General features: G+C 40.2%; 2 protein-coding genes and 1 non-coding gene across 4 annotated transcripts; 2 read left to right on the forward strand and 1 right to left on the reverse strand.

Moving 5' to 3' along the window:
* The first annotated feature begins 139 nt into the window (after positions 1-139).
* Positions 140-7,366, forward strand: si:ch211-199g17.9 (SYCE1 domain-containing protein). Its single transcript, XM_026347954.1, has 10 exons — positions 140-237; positions 2,121-2,165; positions 2,240-2,302; positions 3,739-3,813; positions 4,041-4,088; positions 4,260-4,314; positions 4,827-4,916; positions 4,987-5,050; positions 5,158-5,224; positions 6,639-7,366. The coding sequence occupies exons 1-10, from the start codon at positions 222-224 to the stop codon at positions 6,725-6,727; spliced, it is 612 nt and encodes a 203-aa protein (XP_026203739.1). The 5' UTR covers positions 140-221; the 3' UTR covers positions 6,728-7,366.
* On the forward strand, positions 3,505-3,637 carry LOC113155549. The gene has a single exon (XR_003298157.1). It is a non-coding gene; the product is annotated as a U8 small nucleolar RNA (small nucleolar RNA).
* fam83hb (family with sequence similarity 83 member Hb) lies at positions 7,281-20,112 on the reverse strand. 2 transcript variants are annotated; one of them, XM_026347953.1, is made up of 8 exons: positions 19,798-20,112; positions 14,992-15,179; positions 14,554-14,886; positions 12,977-13,141; positions 12,770-12,894; positions 12,143-12,673; positions 9,649-12,016; positions 7,281-8,988 (listed from the first exon to the last, which is right to left on the reverse strand). In XM_026347953.1, exons 2-8 carry the CDS (start codon positions 15,112-15,114, stop codon positions 8,968-8,970), a joined length of 3,666 nt encoding a protein of 1,221 aa, XP_026203738.1. In that variant the 5' UTR covers positions 15,115-15,179; positions 19,798-20,112; the 3' UTR covers positions 7,281-8,967. The 2 variants fall into 2 exon arrangements, with proteins under 2 accessions (XP_026203738.1, XP_026203737.1); XM_026347952.1 differs by lacking the exon at positions 7,281-8,988 and having other exon boundaries at positions 9,024-12,016.
* Between the last annotated feature and the right edge of the window lie 358 nt (positions 20,113-20,470).

The raw sequence follows: 20,470 nt of genomic DNA on the forward strand, positions 1-20,470 counted from the left end.
TGACATGTTAGTCTACATCAAAACTGTACTTCAGTACAGTAACGTACTAGAGTAATTGTACTTTAATACTTTCCACTGTATATTACAGTACTGCGAATATCGTGCACGCGCATAAACGTCAGTAACGTCGCGGTGCGCGCGTCCTTTCAGTCAAGACTCAGGTAAAAGTGAGTCCAGCGGTCATTTGGACAGATACTATTTAGGAAAATTACTGGATAAAAATGAGCGAATCGGCAGGTTAGACAGCGTCAATTTAACTATTTGTATTGGATAATTAAAAACAATTTACTAAAAAATCTTTAGTAATTGCAGAATTGTAACATCTACCGTCCAGTCGTCTCCTCTGCAACTTAACTGCCACCTGTGGCTAACTGTTGAGCTAACTGAGTGACGACGGATTTGTTGTAATATAGATGAAAAACAATGACTAAATGTGTAACTGTTGTACTACTGTTCATTGTTATTTTAGTTATGTTTTATTCCTTAGTAGTCGTTGATGTAAGGCCATTTTAAAAAGCATTAACATGGTGTTAGGCTAGCTAAAAGAAAGGCAAGCTAGCAGTTAGTAACATTTCAGTACAGATTTCCAGCAGGTTGAAGTTAGTAGAGATGTGAACTGTGTATCTGACCCAAAACCTGAAAATAACTGAGTTTTTCTTTGTTATATCAGTGGAACTCAATTTATTTTATGATTTGAAGTATTTTTTAAATAACTTGCTCTGTCATTACCACAGATCATTATTTTCATCATATAATTTTCCTTCCATATTTTATGAACAAAAAAATTTTTTTTATATTAATGTAGTTTAAGGACATTACGTTTGATTTCAAATTAAATGACGTAATACTGTAATAATAATTTGTAAGTAACTTTAGGAGTCAGTGGGGCCAAACACTTAGGTATTTAATTTTTGCATTGTTACATACTCTCATATACCTCTGATCTATCTGTAGTGAAATGTGTGTCTGTCTGATTCCACTGCACAATTGTTGGACGAGATTCTCATCAAGGTTTCTCTGAACCTTCTCTCCTGGATGTCTCCCTGTATACCGGTACCCTTTCATCGTACATCCAGAAGACTTTTATCCCATATTTTGCTTGCTGGCTATGTATTACAATAACTTGCACCAGCCTCAGAATGGCACACTCTTCTGCTGTCCAGGACCCATCGGAGCCAGAATATGGCTTTGCAGGAGCTGATCCAGTGAAATACATTTTTACTCAATCTATTGAACTGGATTTGAGTTTCCTCTTCAGAGGACTCATTGAATCTTCTTCTTCGTGTAGGACAGCTTGATTCCCAGACACACCTACAACTCCAGCTTGACCCTGTGACAAATAGTCTGGGTCATCATCATCAAAAGTTTCAGACTCAGAATCAGGCCAAATTGCCTGCTCATCTTCCTTATCTGGTTGCTCCTGCAGCATCCTTACACCTTAGAAGTAAAGTTGCAAATAGCCATACTCTCTGTATAAAGAAAATTAAAAGCATAATAATATTGCAGTATGCATACACATATATACCGTTTTATGTTGGTGAATTGGCTAAGATGGCTTAGCCAACTGCTTCGCTAAGTAGCCTAAAATCTACTTCGCTATCAGCTAAGCAACTAGCTATAGTAGTTGTTCTGAAGTAATATACTCACTATCAAGATAACCTAAACCTAATAAAATATTATTTATAATTATCTATGAAAGTTGTCATCAAATATTTTCTAAGGCATTGTTAGAACAACTGAAAAACAATACTTACATGTATTTGATGTGCAAAGAAAGCTGTGCAGAACTGTAAAATGTCTGAAACAAACATACTTCATATGTTGTGCATTAGAAGGGTAGTGATACAAAAAATGGTCTTATTCAAAAATTGAGACAGAAAAAAAGGGTTGTATGATGACCTAAAACTAGTTAATTGAGGAATACCTTGAAAACTGAATGATGGAATTAAATTATTGCAAATATATAAAAAGTAAAAACTCAGCCGGGTCACTTTTGACCCATGTTCATCAAAGGGCTAGTTGAACGTACTTTAACTTTTGTTCTCACACTTCCTATATAAAGTTAGAAGTTAGAAAGACCTTCATATTATTTACCTAACATTTTTTCATTTGTGTTATAGGAATCAACATTGAGGATTTGATTAACGCTGCATCATTGAAATCAGGTAAAGTGATCATATTCACAGATGACACTAAAACCCAACAAGAAGGCTGATGTGTTTTCATGTCCTGCTGCCAGATGTAGAAGTGCAGGAGCCCAGAGTTGAACAGTTGAACAGCAAATTAAGGAGGCTACAACAAGGTAGTGTTTAATAGATTTTTACCTATAGCATGCTTAGATCCACACTCATTATTTGTTTGTGTATTGCCATGTGCACAATTGTATTACCTCACAGAAAACTTGGTTAGCGTTAAAGTGCAGGGATGTTCCAGGCCAATAGCGACACCTGTCGGACAAATGAGAATTGAGTTTGTATTTTTGCCTACACACCTCTGATGATGTGTAGCACTTGATTTACTTTTTATGTTGGATCCACTTTTTCCTTATGAAACAGTTGTAATTGACCTAGTGATGCATTCATGTCTAAGCATCAGTGATATTAAATTATTTGAGGGTGCAATGTAAGACTAGAAGTGGTATATAACAGTGGACTGTTATATACCTTCTAAACTGGAAGTATAAAGTAGCATCAAATGGAAAGCTCAGGTACAAGTATGAAAATATCCTTATGTACAGTACTTGTGTAAATGAACACGGGATCTCTGAAGGATCATTGTACTTATACATTGAAGCCAAAGGTACAGCTGCAGCCAGAGACCTCACTGTGACGTTTTTCCGTCTTCGTTTTGAATTTCGTTTGAGTCACGCGTCTGATGCTTTGTTATAAATCAGCGATTAGTGCATCATTTTACCTTCTCTTCAGATATTTATACACGAGTTCTGTTTGAATCGTCTCGTTTCTGTCAGTTATTTTGCGTCTTTATAAAGTTTATAATTATTTTCGACCGGTAACGTTGCAAGTGCAGGAAGTGAAGGGTTTATCTTGACATTTTAATTAGCCTTCGTGAAACCGAACTTCCGCTTCCGCTCGTACGTCTCACTGCATTTTATTTATTTAATTACACCAAAACCAGTCAAAACCCCAGAAAACAGCCAAACTTATGAATGTATTGTAAACGTAGTGGTGATAAAATGTGAAAACGCTCTCACATGGAGGCTGTAGTTGGATAGAAAGCTTCGGTAACGCGCTCCAATGAGAAGGCTGGTTGTGGTGAGGATATGCTAATGAACACACGCTTCATCGACATTTAACAGGAAGAACAACATATAGAACAAAAAACTTTAGACATAACATGGTAAGGATCAGAGGGTACACAGAAACACACTGAACGTAACAGCAACACGCAGCAAGCTAAAGTATAACAGTGCCACAGAAAGTGAAGACCGCGAGTCATGGAGCTGTACACGATGAGGATAGCAGTTGTCAACATGCAGCTACAGTATCGTCAGTGAGGTACATCCTTACCTGTTACTCCTAATGAGGAGTATCAGAACATGATGAATGGAGATCAATGAGATATGATTAATGTCTCTGGCTTGTGGGGAACAGCAACACCCTGCAAGACCCATTCTGACAAACATGTGAATATCAAATGTTGTTAACAGTGTTAATGTTCCTGTGTGGGAGCTGTGAAGTGGGATTGAAGCTGTCGTTTAATAGTTGTGTTTCATTTAAGGCAAAAGAGTTCTTGAAGCAGAGCTGAAGGAGATCCAGTCAGTCAGCCAGGCTCTGCAGGAAGAGCTGGCAACTTGTAAGAGGAAGTCATCACTTTTACAATCATTGTATTTGCTCCACGTTCAGTCTGCCTGTCTGTTACACCTGTTGCTGAGATGGAGTCAAGCTAGATAGTAGCTGTATTTGTCATCATTATAGACAAATATGTCTTCTATGTGTTCTGAAGAATATACTTTTTTTTTTTTTTGGTGTTGTATATTTTGTATATTATTGCTAAGTGTGTTTGTTGTTGTGTTTTAAAAGTACAAGCTGAAGCCTATAAACTGGAGGGAATCCACAAAGAAAAGGAAGGTAAACATCTGCTGGTTGTACATTTGTAGTTAAAAGCAGTACGATGAGAATCAACACTGTGTCTGGCACCATGCTGATTAAGGATTTTGGTTACCTGTGTCCGAAAACAATGTAATTTAAATACACAGACAATAAATATGTATGAGTATAATTAGTGTGTCGTTTACTTAGAGATTTTCAGGAAGCTGCAGTTTCAGTGTGAGGAGTCTGAGCAGGAGTCTGCCAGGTGAGCTCCACAAAAACAGGAGTATGGTTCAATGTTTAGCCAGAGTCAACACTAGATGGCAGCAACCAGTAACATTGTAGCACCATGGAAATACTGTGTTGTTTTCCACCTTATGTGCTCTCATCATGTCCATTTATGTAACATGCAAGCACTTTCATGTACTGTTTAAGCCATAACAGTAACGTGTGATTATACTAGCCTCAGCATCCTTAGGCAGAGTGTGGCTACAATCTGTTATGTAAATGTTTGTACTGTTACAGGATCATCTGGTGATAATATATGGTCCAATATCACAGAGGATTTGCATTGTAATAGACTTTTTTCCTAGGGCACATTAGTTGCCAATGAACTCATCTCACTGTTTACTGTATATGGGATGATATTGTCATATGATGATATAATGCCGTGGTTGCTCCAAGTCTACGGTACACACTAGGTGATTTAAATACAAAGTGTAAATGTGTAACATTTTGTACTTTTTTGTAATTATGTACCTAATGTGTATTTTGCAGGCAGTTAAATCAGAACAAGAAGAGCGAGGAACTGCTGGAACAGTACAGATGTGAAATCCAGGAATTGAAGCTTAAGCAGCGGAAACAGAGGTACCTAATAATAAAAAAGTCATCAGTCTTGCAATCGTAACACATTTACAAGTTACACTGTTTTCCGCAGGATGAAGTTTGAAAACCAACTTCACCAGCTGATAGAGCAGCATAAGACTCTGCACTCTGTCTTTGTGAGTTTATTTATTATAAAAATGGGATTTGCTTGCATCCAAACGTGGAGAATGAGTATGTGACTTAAAGGCTGATGGTGACAGAAGTCCTTAAAAATGTTTTCTAGACTTTGGAGAGACTCCCAGATGAAATAAGGATTGCTGAAAATATAAACATTCAGCTACTATCAGCTGGTAAGTACCCTCTTAAACATTATACAATTTATTCTGTAACCACACATCAAACATCTTATTTACAGTGCTTCCAGAAAGTATTTCTTTCTTAGTATAACTTTTTCCACCTTTTCTTAAGTTACAGCCTTTTTCCAAAAAAGATTAATTTTCATTATTTTCCTTAAATTCATAATTTCATTAATAAAACATGAAAAAAATTTAAATATATTTTTATTTAAAAAAAGAATGACAAAATAAATCACATGTACATAAGTATTCGCAGCCTTTGCTCAACACTTTGTTAAAGCACCTTTAGCACCAATTACAACCTCAAGTCTTTTTGAGTATGATTCTACAAGCTTGGCACATATTTTTGTCCAGTTTCTCCCATTTTTCTTTGCAGTACCTCTTAAGCTCCACCAGTTTGGATGGGAAGCGTCGGTTCACAGTCATTTTCAGATCTCTCCAGAGATGTTCAATCATGTTTAAGTCTGGTCTCTTGCTGGGCCACTCAAGGACATTCACAGAGTTGTCACAGAGCCACTCCTTATGTTATCTTGGCTGTGTGCTTAGGGCCGTTGTCCTGTTGAAACTGAACTGTCGCTCCAGTCTGAGGTGTTCAACAATCTTTTTATTTCATTAGACCAGAGAATTCTAGTTATCATGGTCTGGGAGTCCCTTAGGTGCATTTTGGCAAACAGAGTGGTTTCCATCTGGCCACTCTACCATACAGGCCTGACTGGTGAGTGCTGCAGAGATAGTTGTTCTTTTGGAAGGTTCTCCTCTTTCCACAGAGAAACACTGGAGCTCTTACAGAATGACCATTGGGCTCTTAGTCACCTATTTGGGGCCCTTCTCTCTCAATCGCTCAGTTTGTTCAGGTGGCCTGCTCTAGAAAGATTCTTCTAAACTTATTTAGAAGAATCCATTTACAGATCATGGCGGATCTGTGCCTCGATACAATCCTTTCTCTGAGGTCCATAGACAGTTCCTTGGACTTCATGGTTTGGTCTGTGCTCTGACATGCACTAACTGTGGAACCGTACATAGAGAGGTGTTTGTCTTTCCAAATCATGTCCAATCAACTGAATTTCCCACAGGTGGAAGCCAAACAAGGAACAGCTGAATGATTATAAACAGGAAGCACCAAAGTTCAATTTTGAGTGTCATGGCAAAGACTGTCAATACTTATGTACATGTGTTTTTTTTTTTGTGATTTTTATTTTAAATAAAATTGCAAAGATTTCAATTTTTTCACGTTGTCATTTTGGGAAATTGGAAAAAAAGAGTTTAATCAATTTTGGATTAAGGCTGTAACATAACTAAATGTGGAAAAATTTAAGCATGGTGAAGATTTTCTGGATGCACTGTATATTCATCAATATAAAGTTTTCATATCCAACCCTTTGATCTGGTCTTGGTCTGTGATTGTCAGAACAACTGAAGGTGGACCAACTACACCACCTCGATGAGGAGCTGATGAAACAGAAGCAGCTGGGTAAAGCAACTTTAGAAAAGGAGTAAAAGTTCATGTTCACTAATAGTTTTAGTCAATAGGCTATGTATAGTTCCATAAGTTTAGTCTGGGCTAGAGTTACTGTCATCCGTCATCCTTCTTGTCAGATGAAACCCTTAAATCTCTCAGATGTTAGCCCAGGGGCCACAGAATCCTGCCAAACTCATACAGCAAAAAATTAAACTTCAGTTGACCTCAAAATGGGAAAAAGATATACATATCATATATAATAACAAAATATTTGTCTGTCCAACTCAAATTTGTTTCTGTTATTTGCCATTTTAAATTGTTTTCTGAGACATTGGCTTGTTTTCACTGCTGGAGGTGATGTATTAATGCAACTAGGAATGTTTTATTCATCCAGACAGGTGCTTGTAGTAGAGTCCTCCATGTTGCTATGTGTCTCTGCTGTATTGATATTACATAAAGGTTCACATATAAACAGAGTAGGTGTTTTGACATTGTTATCAATAGGATTTTATTTTCTGAATTTAAACAGTATACCCATTCAGTATAGTATAAACACCTACTGCATGTACTGAGCACACAGCCACAACCAGCTTCAGTTTAAAAAGAGATTTAATTTGCAGTATTTCAAATACAATGTAATACTGAGTTTTTTGTTGTTGTTTTTTTTTTTTTTTTTTAGAAAAGAACAAATTGACCCTGTGCAACGGATTCCCTCTAATTAATGGCAGTTAGTTTTTACAGCTAAGACATATACAGTACTTACATATTACAAATTAATACAAGGCACGTCGATAGTACAGTGAGGGTGATCATAACCCAGTTTGTTACTTTGAATATCAGTAACTTGTTTTTTAAATGAAAATATGTACATATAATCCCACTTAGAAAAAACTGTAACCCCCAAACTGTCCATATAACAATATGTACTGCGTTCATTTGTTGTACTTTACAAAAACACACTAAACTTTAAAAATAAAACAGATGTCCAGCCAAGCTGTCAAGCAGCCTGGGAACTGTACCTCATAACTTAATCTTTGGTTTAAAAGGTATTTACGGCCCAACAAAGAAGTCTGAAGTCCTGTGTAGGGTGTGGTTGTCAGAATGCAAGTGCCTTATGTAAGAAGGCATGTCCCTGCTCCAGTACTACAAAATATACTACTCCTACTTTCCTCAAGAGGTGAGGAGTAATTTAAAAGGAAAGAGAAATAAATGTAAAAATTTTTTTTTTTTTTTTTGAGTGAATTAGATCAACTGTAAATATTTTACACTTTTATTTACATCACATAAGACTAGTACACACACAATGTGTACAGTAATCCTCTGACCATGCCAGCTGTTAGCTCTCCTCTCTGAATGCTTATTTGACATATTAAACCCTGAGTGGGTACAGCCTTTAACAAAAGTTACCACTGCCGAGAGTTTACTAGAGGTTTAATTTTTATTTTCGTTCTTTTGTATTTTTAAATAAACAGACAGGAGGTTGACTTTCTATCACAACACTGCTGCTGGCTTTTAGTTACAATAGACACTAGAAAACACAATTGCCCACTTTCTAATTGACACTTTTTTCCTCACTTATTCCATATATTCTCACAGACTGGTCCTTAAACCTTGAATTTCCACCTTTCATCAAATGTCATTTTATTCACCTTCACATCCTCATCTCTGCATTCTGGTTTGGATTAATAACAGTCCTTCTAGCTCTGGTAATACCTTCGGTGGGCCATGGTCACACCGTGAATGCATCAAGAAACTTTCTCCCGTTGAATTTTAAACAACCAACTATATACACACTTGCAAAAACACACACCACTATACACTTGCAGTCATATACATTTTTTTGACTGGCATACATCTTTTCCTATCCCTCAAGTGCAGCATGCACTGTCTTTCTCATTTAACCCTGTAACCACGTCAGTCACGTTCTTAAAAGCTCAGTTATAGGTAAACTGCCCTACCTTTTTCTGTTTGGTGAAATATTAGCCCATGCAGCCAGTGTGCAAGTGGAGTCACGCTTCTTTCTCTCACCATATAAGGTAAAAGTAGTACCAGGTCTTGGAAAACGGGTACATTCCAAACTGAACAAGTTTAGTTTATTTTCAGCGTTTTTAAATATCGTCTTTTCAAGTTTTGTTACTTTGTGTGAAAATCCAGGAAAGGATGCAGTGTCGAGCCACAGAGGTACTTTGATAGTGTTGTTGGCACATACGGGCAAAGCGTCTTTTGATCATCTTGCATAGTTATTTTCCATATAAAAAGGTTGGTCCTCCATCTTTCGTTATCCCAGGCTATTCCCCATCTGTTAACAGAACAACAGGGATAAGAGTAAATGCACTGAAGGATGAACTCCCACCCGTTTTCTTCTGATCTTTGCCCCTCATCCTTCTCCTCCTCCTACTTACTCCCCACAGTATGCTTGGCTTAATGACAAAATGGTAAAACATATAACACATACTACTTCTACTTCTACTCTATATAAAAAAACAAACATTAGCTTGTCCACCAAATTTATTTTGTCAGCTTAGAAACACTACTCTACTTGACACTACATCAAATATTCCTCTGGCCATGTACTACTGTCAATTATACAGTGTGATTATTGCTGTAGTTATGTGTGACATATATACAGTAAAAAGTATCATCAGAACACAAAATATTTATGTACTTCTTTCTATTTTCTACAAGACTGAAATTCTTAATTCAGAATAAAAGTTAAAATACGTTGCAAATACATTGAAATACTTTCTCATGACATGAAACATATCTGATTATTTTATCTTTGTTGAATTTTTGCAGATTGAATGTTTGTCTTTTTATAATATAAAATCACCTACATCCAAGATTTCACAGTTACATGTACTACTATCAAGTATTAGTACTACTATCACTATCACTTATCACTTTGTTATACTTCTTTCCCATCTATGCTGCAAACGTCATCCTGGCATTTATAGACTACCTCAAAGCGGCTGTAGACCTTCTTCTCTTTTCTCAGGCTTTCGATCCTCTTCAACAATCCCTCTCGCTCCTGGGTGTTGCTCTGTGGTCGCAGTAATCGATTCTTTTTAGATGAGTTATGTATTTCCAGTCCCTTCTCCCCGGCGTCACTGACTTTGTCTCCTCCCGTTTCCTCACGCTCCTGTCGGTTTTTCTGGCTGTTGGCTGAGATCTGCTCCAGAATAACTTTGGTGTCATCTCGTAGGTTGCTACTGAACAGAACTGAACTGCCTGGGGCCTGATATCGAGACCGGCCTGATGTCCCAGTTGAAGTCTTGTGATTGGTTGCAGTTTGATCAGTATTGGTAGATTCTTTCTCTGTAGTTGATGAAGTCTGCATTTTGCTTGAATCTTCAGCAGTCTCGATAACTGGGCTCATGGCCTTATCATCTACTGAAGATTTCTTTTCTTTATCCTTTGGCCCGAGGAATCCCTTCAACCTCTGAGTCTGCTTCTTTAGGAAATCAAGTGTTTTTCCCTCTCCCTTTCCTTCACCAAGTGTGTTAATGGATGTATTAGATCCCATAACTTTCTGGAGTCCTTCCTCACGTGGTAGAGTTGAAGAACTGTGAGAGCGGCTCTTTTTCAGTTCACTTTTCTCAGCATCTGTAGCATCTGTGGTCAAAATCTCCTCACCACAAGAGATGCGCCGAGGATTCAGCCCTTTGAGCTTCAACTGATCCCTCTTGAAGAGCTTTGGTGAAGGAAGAGGCTTTAGAGACTTAAATATGTCCTTCTTCTGTCCCTCTGAGGTGTTCTCCTCTTTAGGAGGTTGAGCTGTCTCTGAAGTCTTTAAGTAGCTCGCAGATGGCTTGGCAGAGATTATTGGTGGTTTTGAGGAACTGAATGAGGATCGGCGATTGAGCTCTGCTATTTTTGCAGAGATGTCCAGTTTCTTGGGTTCAGGTTCTTCTACTGCACTAACAGAGACAGTTGGGATCTTTGGAGTTGTGTTGAGAGGTTTGTCAGAAAGGTCAGGCTTTTTCTCTGCAGGTTCTGGGGCCTTTGGCAACGAGTCTGTGTCCATTTTGGAAGCATTTCTCTTTGTAGTCTGCTCTTTGAAATATTGCAGTCGAGTGGCTGGGTCAGAGATCTTCAGAGTTGATGAGGTTGTGACTTCAGATTTTTCATCAATTCTTCTTGTTATTTCTTTAGTTTGTTGAAGTTCATCTTTTGCTTTAATCTGATCTTTCAATCGAATCTCCTTTTCCTCTTGCTTTTGCTCTTTCTCTCTCTCTGTTTCTTCTTTCCCTTTCTCCTTCTCTTTTTCCTTTTCTCTCTCCAGATCTCTTTCCTCCACTTTCTTTCTCCATTCAAAAGGCTCACGAGTCAACGACCTCCTCTTTTCCAGAATCTGGGCCACAATTGAAGAAGTGCGTACTGTGTCTAACGTCTCATCTGCCTCTGTGGCTGGTTTTAGGCCCAGGCTACCACTGTGAATCTCTGCCTTTGATGATGAGAATATAAGTGAGGAACGCAGGCGAGAACTGCGTTGAAGCATTGGGTTAATACGTGAGCGAAATGATTCATGTTTGGACAGCAAGAGATCTGGAGTCTCTTTCACTTCTACATCTACACCCACCTCCCTTGAACCCCTCTCTGACTCATTCTCCCTTTCCTTCTTAGCCTCCTTCTCTCTTTTATCAGCTGGCTTTAAGTCACTGGCTGAAGGAAGCAGGTCCTTGCTTGTGGTTGAGACAAAATCTTTATTGCTGCTTTCAGGTAATCTGGGTTTTCCAAAGCGTGGCCTCAGAATTTCTGGTCTGGGCTTTGGGGCAACATTTGGTGGCTCCTTTATTCCAAAGCGAGGAGCAGAGGTTTCAGCAGCAGGAGGCTGCTGAAATGGTGGAGGATCTTCAAATGCATCTGGCCCCATGGGTTGAGTAAGACCTTCTTCTCCACCATCCTCATAGGTGCTAAGATAGGAGTGAATTCTCCAAGTCCTCATGCCTTGCTTAACACTTTCATCTTGATCAGACACTTGATCGGATTCTTTGAGAAAGTGCTTCTTCTCTGGTGGATGATGCTGTGTGGGTGAGGTCTGACAGGCATATGCCTGACCTATGGTTGGCCTTTTATGGGACGAACCTCCCCCGTATCTTCCAGCTAATGGAGGTGCATGTTGCCCCTCATGTCCTCTCAAGTCCTCAGATGAAAAGTAGTCTTGGCCATAGTTTGCAGGAGGAGGCTCCAGATCTGAGCGAAAGCTTGAGTCTGAATATTGGTCAATGGAGAGGTGTGGAGGACGACCTCGAAGTCTGTCATAGTGTCCGTGGCCAGAACCCGGCCCAGGCCCTTCACTGTAGTAATGGCTACTTTGGGTCTGGTCCCTGCAAAGAAGATACGGTGATTTTTATGTGCATATTTATAAAATTATACATACAACTGTGAAATATTGTATGACAAAGAATAATACTCATACTAATAATAATACTAGGTTTTAAAAGCTAAATTACCTGTGGAAATCTGTCTCATCCAGATTATTCATGACTCTGTGCTTCATATATTGCCTTGATGATGTGTAGTTTTCTTGGGTTCCCTCTGCATAGCTGTGCCTCTTAAAGGCACTGACCTCCATCTGCCTAGATACTATAGACCTTCCCTGCTCCAGGAAGGACTGCTGCAGACGAAATTGTTGCTGCGAGTACTTCCCTATTGTAATTCCTGCCCCAGGTTCAATGGTGTGACGAAATGACTCAGTCCTCCGGAAAGGAAGTGCAGAGTCTCCATAGGGGAAGACAGGGGGAATCTCAGGCTGTCTGCGGAAACCTATAGGGTTACGCAAAGACTGGCTTCTCTTCAAAACAAACTGGCTGCTTAAGTAATTGCTGCTGTCAGAGATAGCAAGTCCTCCATCTGATGAGTCAATGACTAGAGGCTGTGATTGAGCATAGAGAATGCGAAACTCTTCATCAAAGGTGGCAACTAGCTCCCCAAGGAAGAGGTGGGCAATGCAGCGATGGATCTTCTCATAGGACCACATGAAACTATAAGAAAGAACAGTAGGGGCAATTTACAGAATGAATGGTTTGCAAATTTTGGAAATCAATATAAACTCTTAATTAGCACAGTTAGTGACCCACCTATAGCTCCCACTGAGTACAGCTCTGCAGTCAGCCAACAGGAAACGATCCTTCATTTGCCCCTTGAAAGATTTTCCTGTCCGCGAATAATAGGTTATTCCTGCCACAGTCCTGACGCGCATCATCTGTAAAATCAAAATTTCATCAATGTTTATTTGAAAGTAAGTAATAAGTTCCAAAGGATAGCCAAGTTATAGCCAAACTCACAGGAATTAAGTCCAAGTTGACTTTGCAGTTTATAACCATAGAGACGAAGTGATGGGCTTGGTGCTCATCCAGTAAAATGTAAACAGGAACATGACGTGCTGCAGCATCCAGGAGATCAGCAAAGATGTCAATATCTGTGAACATGTCCATGACCACAGCAACAACCTGGGGCAAAGCACACACAAGAAAAGAACTTGAGTTCCCTGGTAGCTGAATGGCTCCAGTACATGCCACATGTCACCAGTTCATCTGGCTGGGCACTTTTGCTGCATGTCATACCCCCTCTATTTCCTTTGTGCCTCTCTACTCTTCTGCTACTAGTATATCAAATTAAGAACAAATTCTCCTCCAGAAATAATAATTTGATAGAACTCTGGCACTGGCAGCTCTTCATCAGCAGTAAGATAAAGAGTATAATATTTTGTTCTAGTACATAATATTTACATTTTCAAATTTTCAGTGTTAAAATTAAGTAAGGTTATAATTTTCTTAATTGTATTATTTACACTGCTCCACAAATTCTATAAAAAAATACACCTTGAATTTTCTGCACTGCACAATGAAGGTAAATGTCACACAGAGCAAGAGAGGCTAAGTTCTTATCCTGAAGAAAACTGTATGTAAAAACATAAGCCGGGTTTCAGTTTTTAAAATGAATATGTGTTGTGCAAGACAGTCCATCAAATACCTTTAGATAAGCAATGCGATGTAGGTAAATCGCTACTAAATTTATTAAGTAAAAAAAAGATAAATGACACCTGTATCTTAGAACCTGTCTGCCCCGCATGTGTATGTTGAGCTACAATTAAGAGAAACAGATGTGTGCTCTGCAAACACACAAACAGAAATAGAAGACAGAAAATAATATGACCCAACACACCAACAGGTTTGACTGCTCTTCACATTTGGTAGTGCACTGTGTGTTAACTGCATTTTCAATTAGCCAAAGGCCAACCAGTCAGAAATTTGTCTGAGGGAGTGGTACCAAAACTGTCAGTGGCAGACAAAAAATAAGATTAAAACTACAATAAGATAGTTTAACCTACACATACACCAGTCACTGGAAGCCTTCTTTCTGAAGAGGTAACATTTTGTACAGTACAAATATAAGACGAGGATACTCAAAAGGACTCAAGTGTGTTCATTATCATGCGTCTCCCACTTCAACACACTATATCAGACGAGCGAAAGTGGTGTATATGTTGTCCACTGTGTTATACAGAACGGCGTTTCTGTTATTTAACCAATCTTGATTGATATAAATGCTGAACAGACTACTAAAAAGAACTGTAAGTATATTGCAGTACAGTTCAAAAGAAATTGTCCGACTACATCTTCTAAATGTAGTTTAATTGTCATAAAAACTTTGATTGAGGGAGGATTTTATAATTTATTTTAGTAGATTAACCAAGCTGAATAAGTTTCAGCTTGGTTAATCTAATAAAGAGTGTATATAGCACATTGGTATTAGTTTACACTGAACACATTATGGCCATTAATGAAGAGAAAATGCTTTGATCTCACCTTCAGACTTACATGTCTGAAATACATGTTGAAATTAAGAAACTCTTACTTACTTGGCGTGCATTCTTTATTAGTCTTCTGGCCTGTTCCTTGATGCTTGGCATGTCTGGGTCAGAGGGATTGACCAGAGTGGTGACCTCTGTGGGCCCAATAAAGCTGTGCTGTGCCAGCGGCCAGCCCAGGTCCAGTCCTGGAGCGGCCAAGTCAGACTGCATAGGCCAGTAGGTGTCAGAGGAACCTTCATCCTCGACACCTCCACCATGGTATGTCAGCTCTGGGATGCTGGAGGTCCGGGTTGGTGTCTGGATTATGGACTTTATAAATTCAATTTCTGGCTGTGCCAGGAAGCTGACCACATCTGCATTCTGGAGGAACTCGTAGTAGCCCTGGTGTGACAGGAGACACATGCAAGTTCACTAGATTTTGAAAAACGGAGTATACTTCACTTTTTTACTCCACAAAAACAAACATATAGAAGACTGCAACGTTACCTGTGTATCATTCTCTATTAGTGCATCGATAGCTAAACGGTACTCCTCCCGGTAGTGTGGGGGCAGGTAGTTTGGATCAAGAGGGTTATCACCCGCTGATGAACTCTGAGACCGGTGTGCCATGTTTGGAGGGAAGGTTGAGCTCAAAGGTCAGGGCTCAACTTTGAGGAAAGAGGAGGAATCTCAATCTGCAGGGAAGTAAAAAAGAGAAAGAATAATTCATATGAACATCTATACATCCTGTTGTAGTGTTTTAGAGAACTTGTTTTCCAACGATGTCAGACGTACAGAATAGCATGCAGCTGCACAAATGTATATTATCGAGCGAGCGCTTGCATTGCTTGTGTACTAAGCACAGAGCCAAACTCTAATTCACTCATAAAACTGTTGAATGTTCCTCAGGGTGGTGAGAGGAACAATGCTTTTTCTCTGGAAGACAGATTATCTGTAACCTCTTACACAAAGCATCTACCATTGTTGAGTCAAAGCCTGTGCAGTAGGTCTGACAAGTACACCTTTCGTTTTAACACACCTTTACCGGCACACAAAACCACATGCTTATACTCCAGCAGACGCTGACGGTTACCGCTCAACAAATATCTTGTTTGTCACAACCAGGAGCCATGTTTCTGAATGATTGAATACATATTAGTATTAGTAAAACCTTTTTCATTATCAGTGGCACAATGCATCCTCTGGGGCATCTTACGTTTTCGGCCTTCTGTAGATCACTGTAGTTTCCTTTTTCCAAATTAGACAGTTTAAACATTAACTTCACCTCACAGCTTAATTGTTTGTTTTATGTAACATTAGATCAGTAATTCGCAATGAAATACATGTATGATGGCACCAACGATTACCAGAAATATAGTCTGGCTCGTGGGAAAACTGGACATAAAGGTAAGAACAAAGAAAAACAACAGGATACAGAAAATACAAATGGAGGAAGGGAAAGACGAAAGCCAAGTGAGAGAAAAAAGGGTGGTGTAGGGTGAGGTGGGAAAGGCATGAAGAGGTGTATAGACAGGTTCTTTCACATCTCTGCTCAGTAAACCCGTCATGCTGGTGCATCACGCTTCAAGTAACTACTCACACTTTATCCCAAAAACCCTGAGCCAGTAATGCTACTCAGCTTGAATTAGAAGAACATGATGAGAATGCGATTAGATGTGCCATAGCTTCAACTGATTTAAGCTAAGGACACTGGTAAATAACAATTTGTGAATGTGTGATTAAATGAGACGGATAAAAAAGTGTAGGATTTAATTTTCAACAGATCCACAGACCTACAAGGCTGAGGGGCGACTTCTCCTAGTATTACATATAATATCATGTGAAGGTCTGAGTAAAATCCTAACTAAAAATATACAATAAGGCAAAGTGAGATAGTGAGGTTTGTCATTAATTCGTCATTAGTGAGGTCATTCATTTTCATTAATCTTTAATCCACTGTGTGAATGCCAAGATGTCGACCATTCTAGGTTCTCAAATGTGAGAATTGCTACTTGTCCTTGTCTTTTATAATATTTTTAATATTTAAGTTTTGTTGTTTGCCATTTGCTGACTGTTTATATTTGATCTGCCGTCTCCTCTAAAAATAAATAAAGCAACAATCACTGCCACTAAGATTTCTTGGCAGAAAGAGTAAGAACACATGTGACAAAGGTCCCAGGCTTGATTCCAACCCACCACACAGGTTGGACACCTCCTCATTGATATTTAATGTGGCCCTGACAGCTGCATACTGGATGGGTCACATAATGGTGGAGTCCTGGGTTAACAACCACTAAACTGGGAGTTGATTCTAAATGAGATTATTTAGCTCTTGTTATGTGTTAGTATATGAATAGGTTTCTTTTTCACATCGTCACATGTCCTCAAAACAGGAAATGTCGCCATGGAAATGTACCACTTAGGAACTGTGGTTGACTGGCAGCATGAGTACATGAGCAGGGTGTGTATTTGTAACCTGGGGTCTAAATGAGAGGGTGAGTAGGGATTGTGTAACGTGTTTCTACATCTACAAGTGTGTGTGACATGTTTTCTGTAAGTGCTCCTAAATGCTTTGGTGAGATCGCAGCAAAGGGCCAAACTCCTAACCTGCAATCAATGGGAGAGCCATTGATTGCTCAGAGGCCGGATGAGTCACTAAGCAGCCTAGCCTAGCCTGGGGATAACCTCCAGCAGGCCGCTCTGTGGTGATTCATCTGCTAGCAAAATGGCTGACATCCTGTTTCCTGTCTTTGCTCTAGCCATAGACATTAGGCCTTTGTGGTGTACTGTTCCCCTTCCACTGTTCCATGGTGGATAGGATGGCATGTGGTGCAAATAGCGGAGGCATGGAATAATTTTACTCATGCTCAAGTGTCTGAAATGGAAGAATCTCAGAGCGCTTTCATCAGTTTTTTAAGTGTTATGAAAGCCTGAGGCCTGATCTATGCAAGTGAGTTGTGCTGAGGCAGCACCAAAATGCATACCTGAGGACTTAAACTGAGAGATGTGCACCTGCCTGTGCTCGTCACAATGTGCAAACCTTTAGAAAAGCCATTCAAAAAGTGTGGCAATACAACAGCAGCCGAAAACATAGTGAGTGTTGCCTTGAAATTGCGAAATAGTTCGAAATTGAACAAAAACACTCTACCTTAGAGGAATACGGCAATCAGCACATATCATCCCTGAGGTGATTATGAGCTAAGTGGGTGACTGAAAGACAGCAGAACTAAACAGAGGCCAGGGTCAGAATGAGGCAACCGAAGAATAACACACATTGTAAGAAGCATGGCAGACGTTCTCCACCTCACCTGGCTGACTGATTAGATACCTAAACAAATATTGCTGCTTTGTTTGTTGTTATGGCAACTGTAGTAAGCATCAAACTGTATGTGTAAGTGACACACAATGACCGCGATCTTTCTCTTGTTCCCCTTTTGGTTATAAGACTTTCCCAGACTCTCCTAAAACCACCAGTGGACTGACAGGCACCAAACAAATTCAGCCACTGTGGACTGATAAACCCAAAAATCACATGTGCCAAAGTGTGTACATAGCTCATTCCCAGCATTCCTGCTTGAACACTGACATGAGAAGAAGGAAAGAACAAGGGAGGAAAGAGCTGAGCGGAGGAACATTTTTATCTGTCTCAACATGTGAACCGGAGCATTAGGCCTCGGGAGACACAAACTACGAAGCACAAACTCCCAAACACATCCTCACTGTCTTTCTGTTTTATTATCTGCCCCCGCCTCACACCTCACTAAACAAACCCTATGATTGATCTGGCATACCTGTTGAGTCGATTCACACAGTGTGATCATTCAGTGTGAATGAAGAGAGAAAAGAATACCGGAAAACAGGTTAGGAGGGATGAGCCAGTCACCTCCTGATGCTACAGCGAGGACGTTTCAGTGCGACTTTCAGTCAGATTAACACACACGGACACAGATAAGAGCCAACACAGAGCACCACCTGTCTATCTGTATCATCACACCTCAGCGCCACTGTTGAACGCCACACAAAAGACAACTGAAGGACAGGTGAATGCATACTGCATGTGAGAACACAAGGCAGTGGGTATTCTCCCTCTTCTTTGACTGTGCACAGCAGCACTGCAAGAAAAAAGAAAAAGAAACTGGTCCACTGAGGTCCCCGTCATCTGTTCCAACCGCCTCAACGTCTGCCAGCATCTTGAGTGGAAAACCCAACAGTAAAAGCGGTGTATTGTTTATGCATGAATTACAACACCTTTACGAGGAGGCGCTGACTATTAGTAACATATGCAATGCAAACAACCTTGAATGGAATAAGTGAATGTCCATATGTTTACTGTGACAAGATGAAATCTATGATTAGAAGCACACATGCACAGTCTAACCACACACACACACACACACACACAAAACTGGCACCACAAACTTTTTTCCCCTAAAATTATAACCACATGTGGGACTATTCCTGCGCAGTGACTCACTGTGAATGAATCGGGGCAAAGCCCGTAAAGGTGAAGTTTGAATCCATATGGTGCACGCTTGGCTCAAGGCTGCAAACAAATGTCTGCCTGCAAAAGCATGAGGACCTATAGGAGAGGAGCCCGGTGTCTGTGGAGGAGGACGTGAGTTTGGTGTCTTTGTTACTCCACGAGTGTCTCTATCTTATCAATTATCCTTAAATTGGAGAGATCTCAAGTTTCCCAATGACAGTGACACACATACCATTGCACAATGAGGGCACTATATATGCCTGTAAAAGTGTCCCTGCCTTTTCAAGCATTATTTATTACCCCATGGTTCCCCACAGTACAGCCTGGAAAAACAGCTCCACACAGCCTGAAACCATGTTATTACCCTAAGTAGTTGTTTTCTCTCTCGATCTCTCCCTAATGTCTTCAAAGAGCTGGAAGAGAGCAGCACAGTTGATCAGTACCAGACAACATGGAGCCTCCTCTGTGGGCTGGTAAAAAAAAAAAAAAAAACACTGCTCAGGTTTTGCAATGCACTCCAGGTGAGCAGCCACCTGGGTGACTCAGTCCTGGTGAGGACAGTAAGCAGCGTTTCACTTTTTAATTCCACCCACCTTACTGAAGTCGGTATTACAGGATTCAAACAGGGCAGATGTAATTAGAATAAAGATAGAGGATAAGAAAAGTGAAGTGGACGCGATAGTCTAGTCCAGTAAAGGCGACAGTAGAATAAAACAATACAATGGAGCAGGATGCAGCACGGAATAAATGCAGGATATGATTCAGTAGAAGAGGATAAAATACATCTCAACCCGCAGCTCCTTTGTCCCAGGCTTATTCCCACTTCGTACCTCCTAACTTTGCTGCAGAACTTCTCCTTGTACCGATGGGGATCTCTCTCTCTCTCTCTCTCTCTCTGTCTCTGTCTCTGTCTCTGTCCCCGGTGGAAAACGCCGACGCGCGTCTCCTTCCCGTCCGTGCGTCACATTCCTCAGATCGGGCTAAAACTCCACCCAAAGCCCCGGTGTGCACCCTCCGCTGTCAGGGGTACGAGGACGCGGCGAGTGTTCACTCCAGGCCCGGGCTGAGTGCTTCGCTCGGCGGTGTGTGAGTCCCGGAGCCGCCGCCACTGGAGCGCACGGAGCTGCGCGGCGAATGAGGAAGAGAGGAGGCGACTCCCGTGAGGAGTTTCCCACCGGTGAGACTCCTCCCAGACTCTCCGGAGACACACAGACCATTGGAAGTCCAGAGCCATCCGCATATTTTAAAAGTACTGGTCTTCTATCTAATCTCCACAGAGGTGGAGGTGGATTATTATGTGTCAGAAACAGTTCTGACCTTTAACCTTTTGTTGAAGGTTGTGTTTGCACTAATTGTCTAATTGTCTTTTCAGTGGTAAAGTCATTTTGCTGCCATGGCCTTTCTTGCTCTACTATAACTTCTAGTTCATGTGGCTGCTATGAGTTCTGTGTAATTGACGTTGTTGTTACAGTCTGCTTCGTTTATTACGATGTTCCCATAAGA

Source organism: Anabas testudineus, chromosome 11 (genome assembly GCF_900324465.2).
Source record: "Anabas testudineus chromosome 11, fAnaTes1.2, whole genome shotgun sequence".
Lineage (NCBI taxonomy): Eukaryota > Metazoa > Chordata > Actinopteri > Anabantiformes > Anabantidae > Anabas > Anabas testudineus.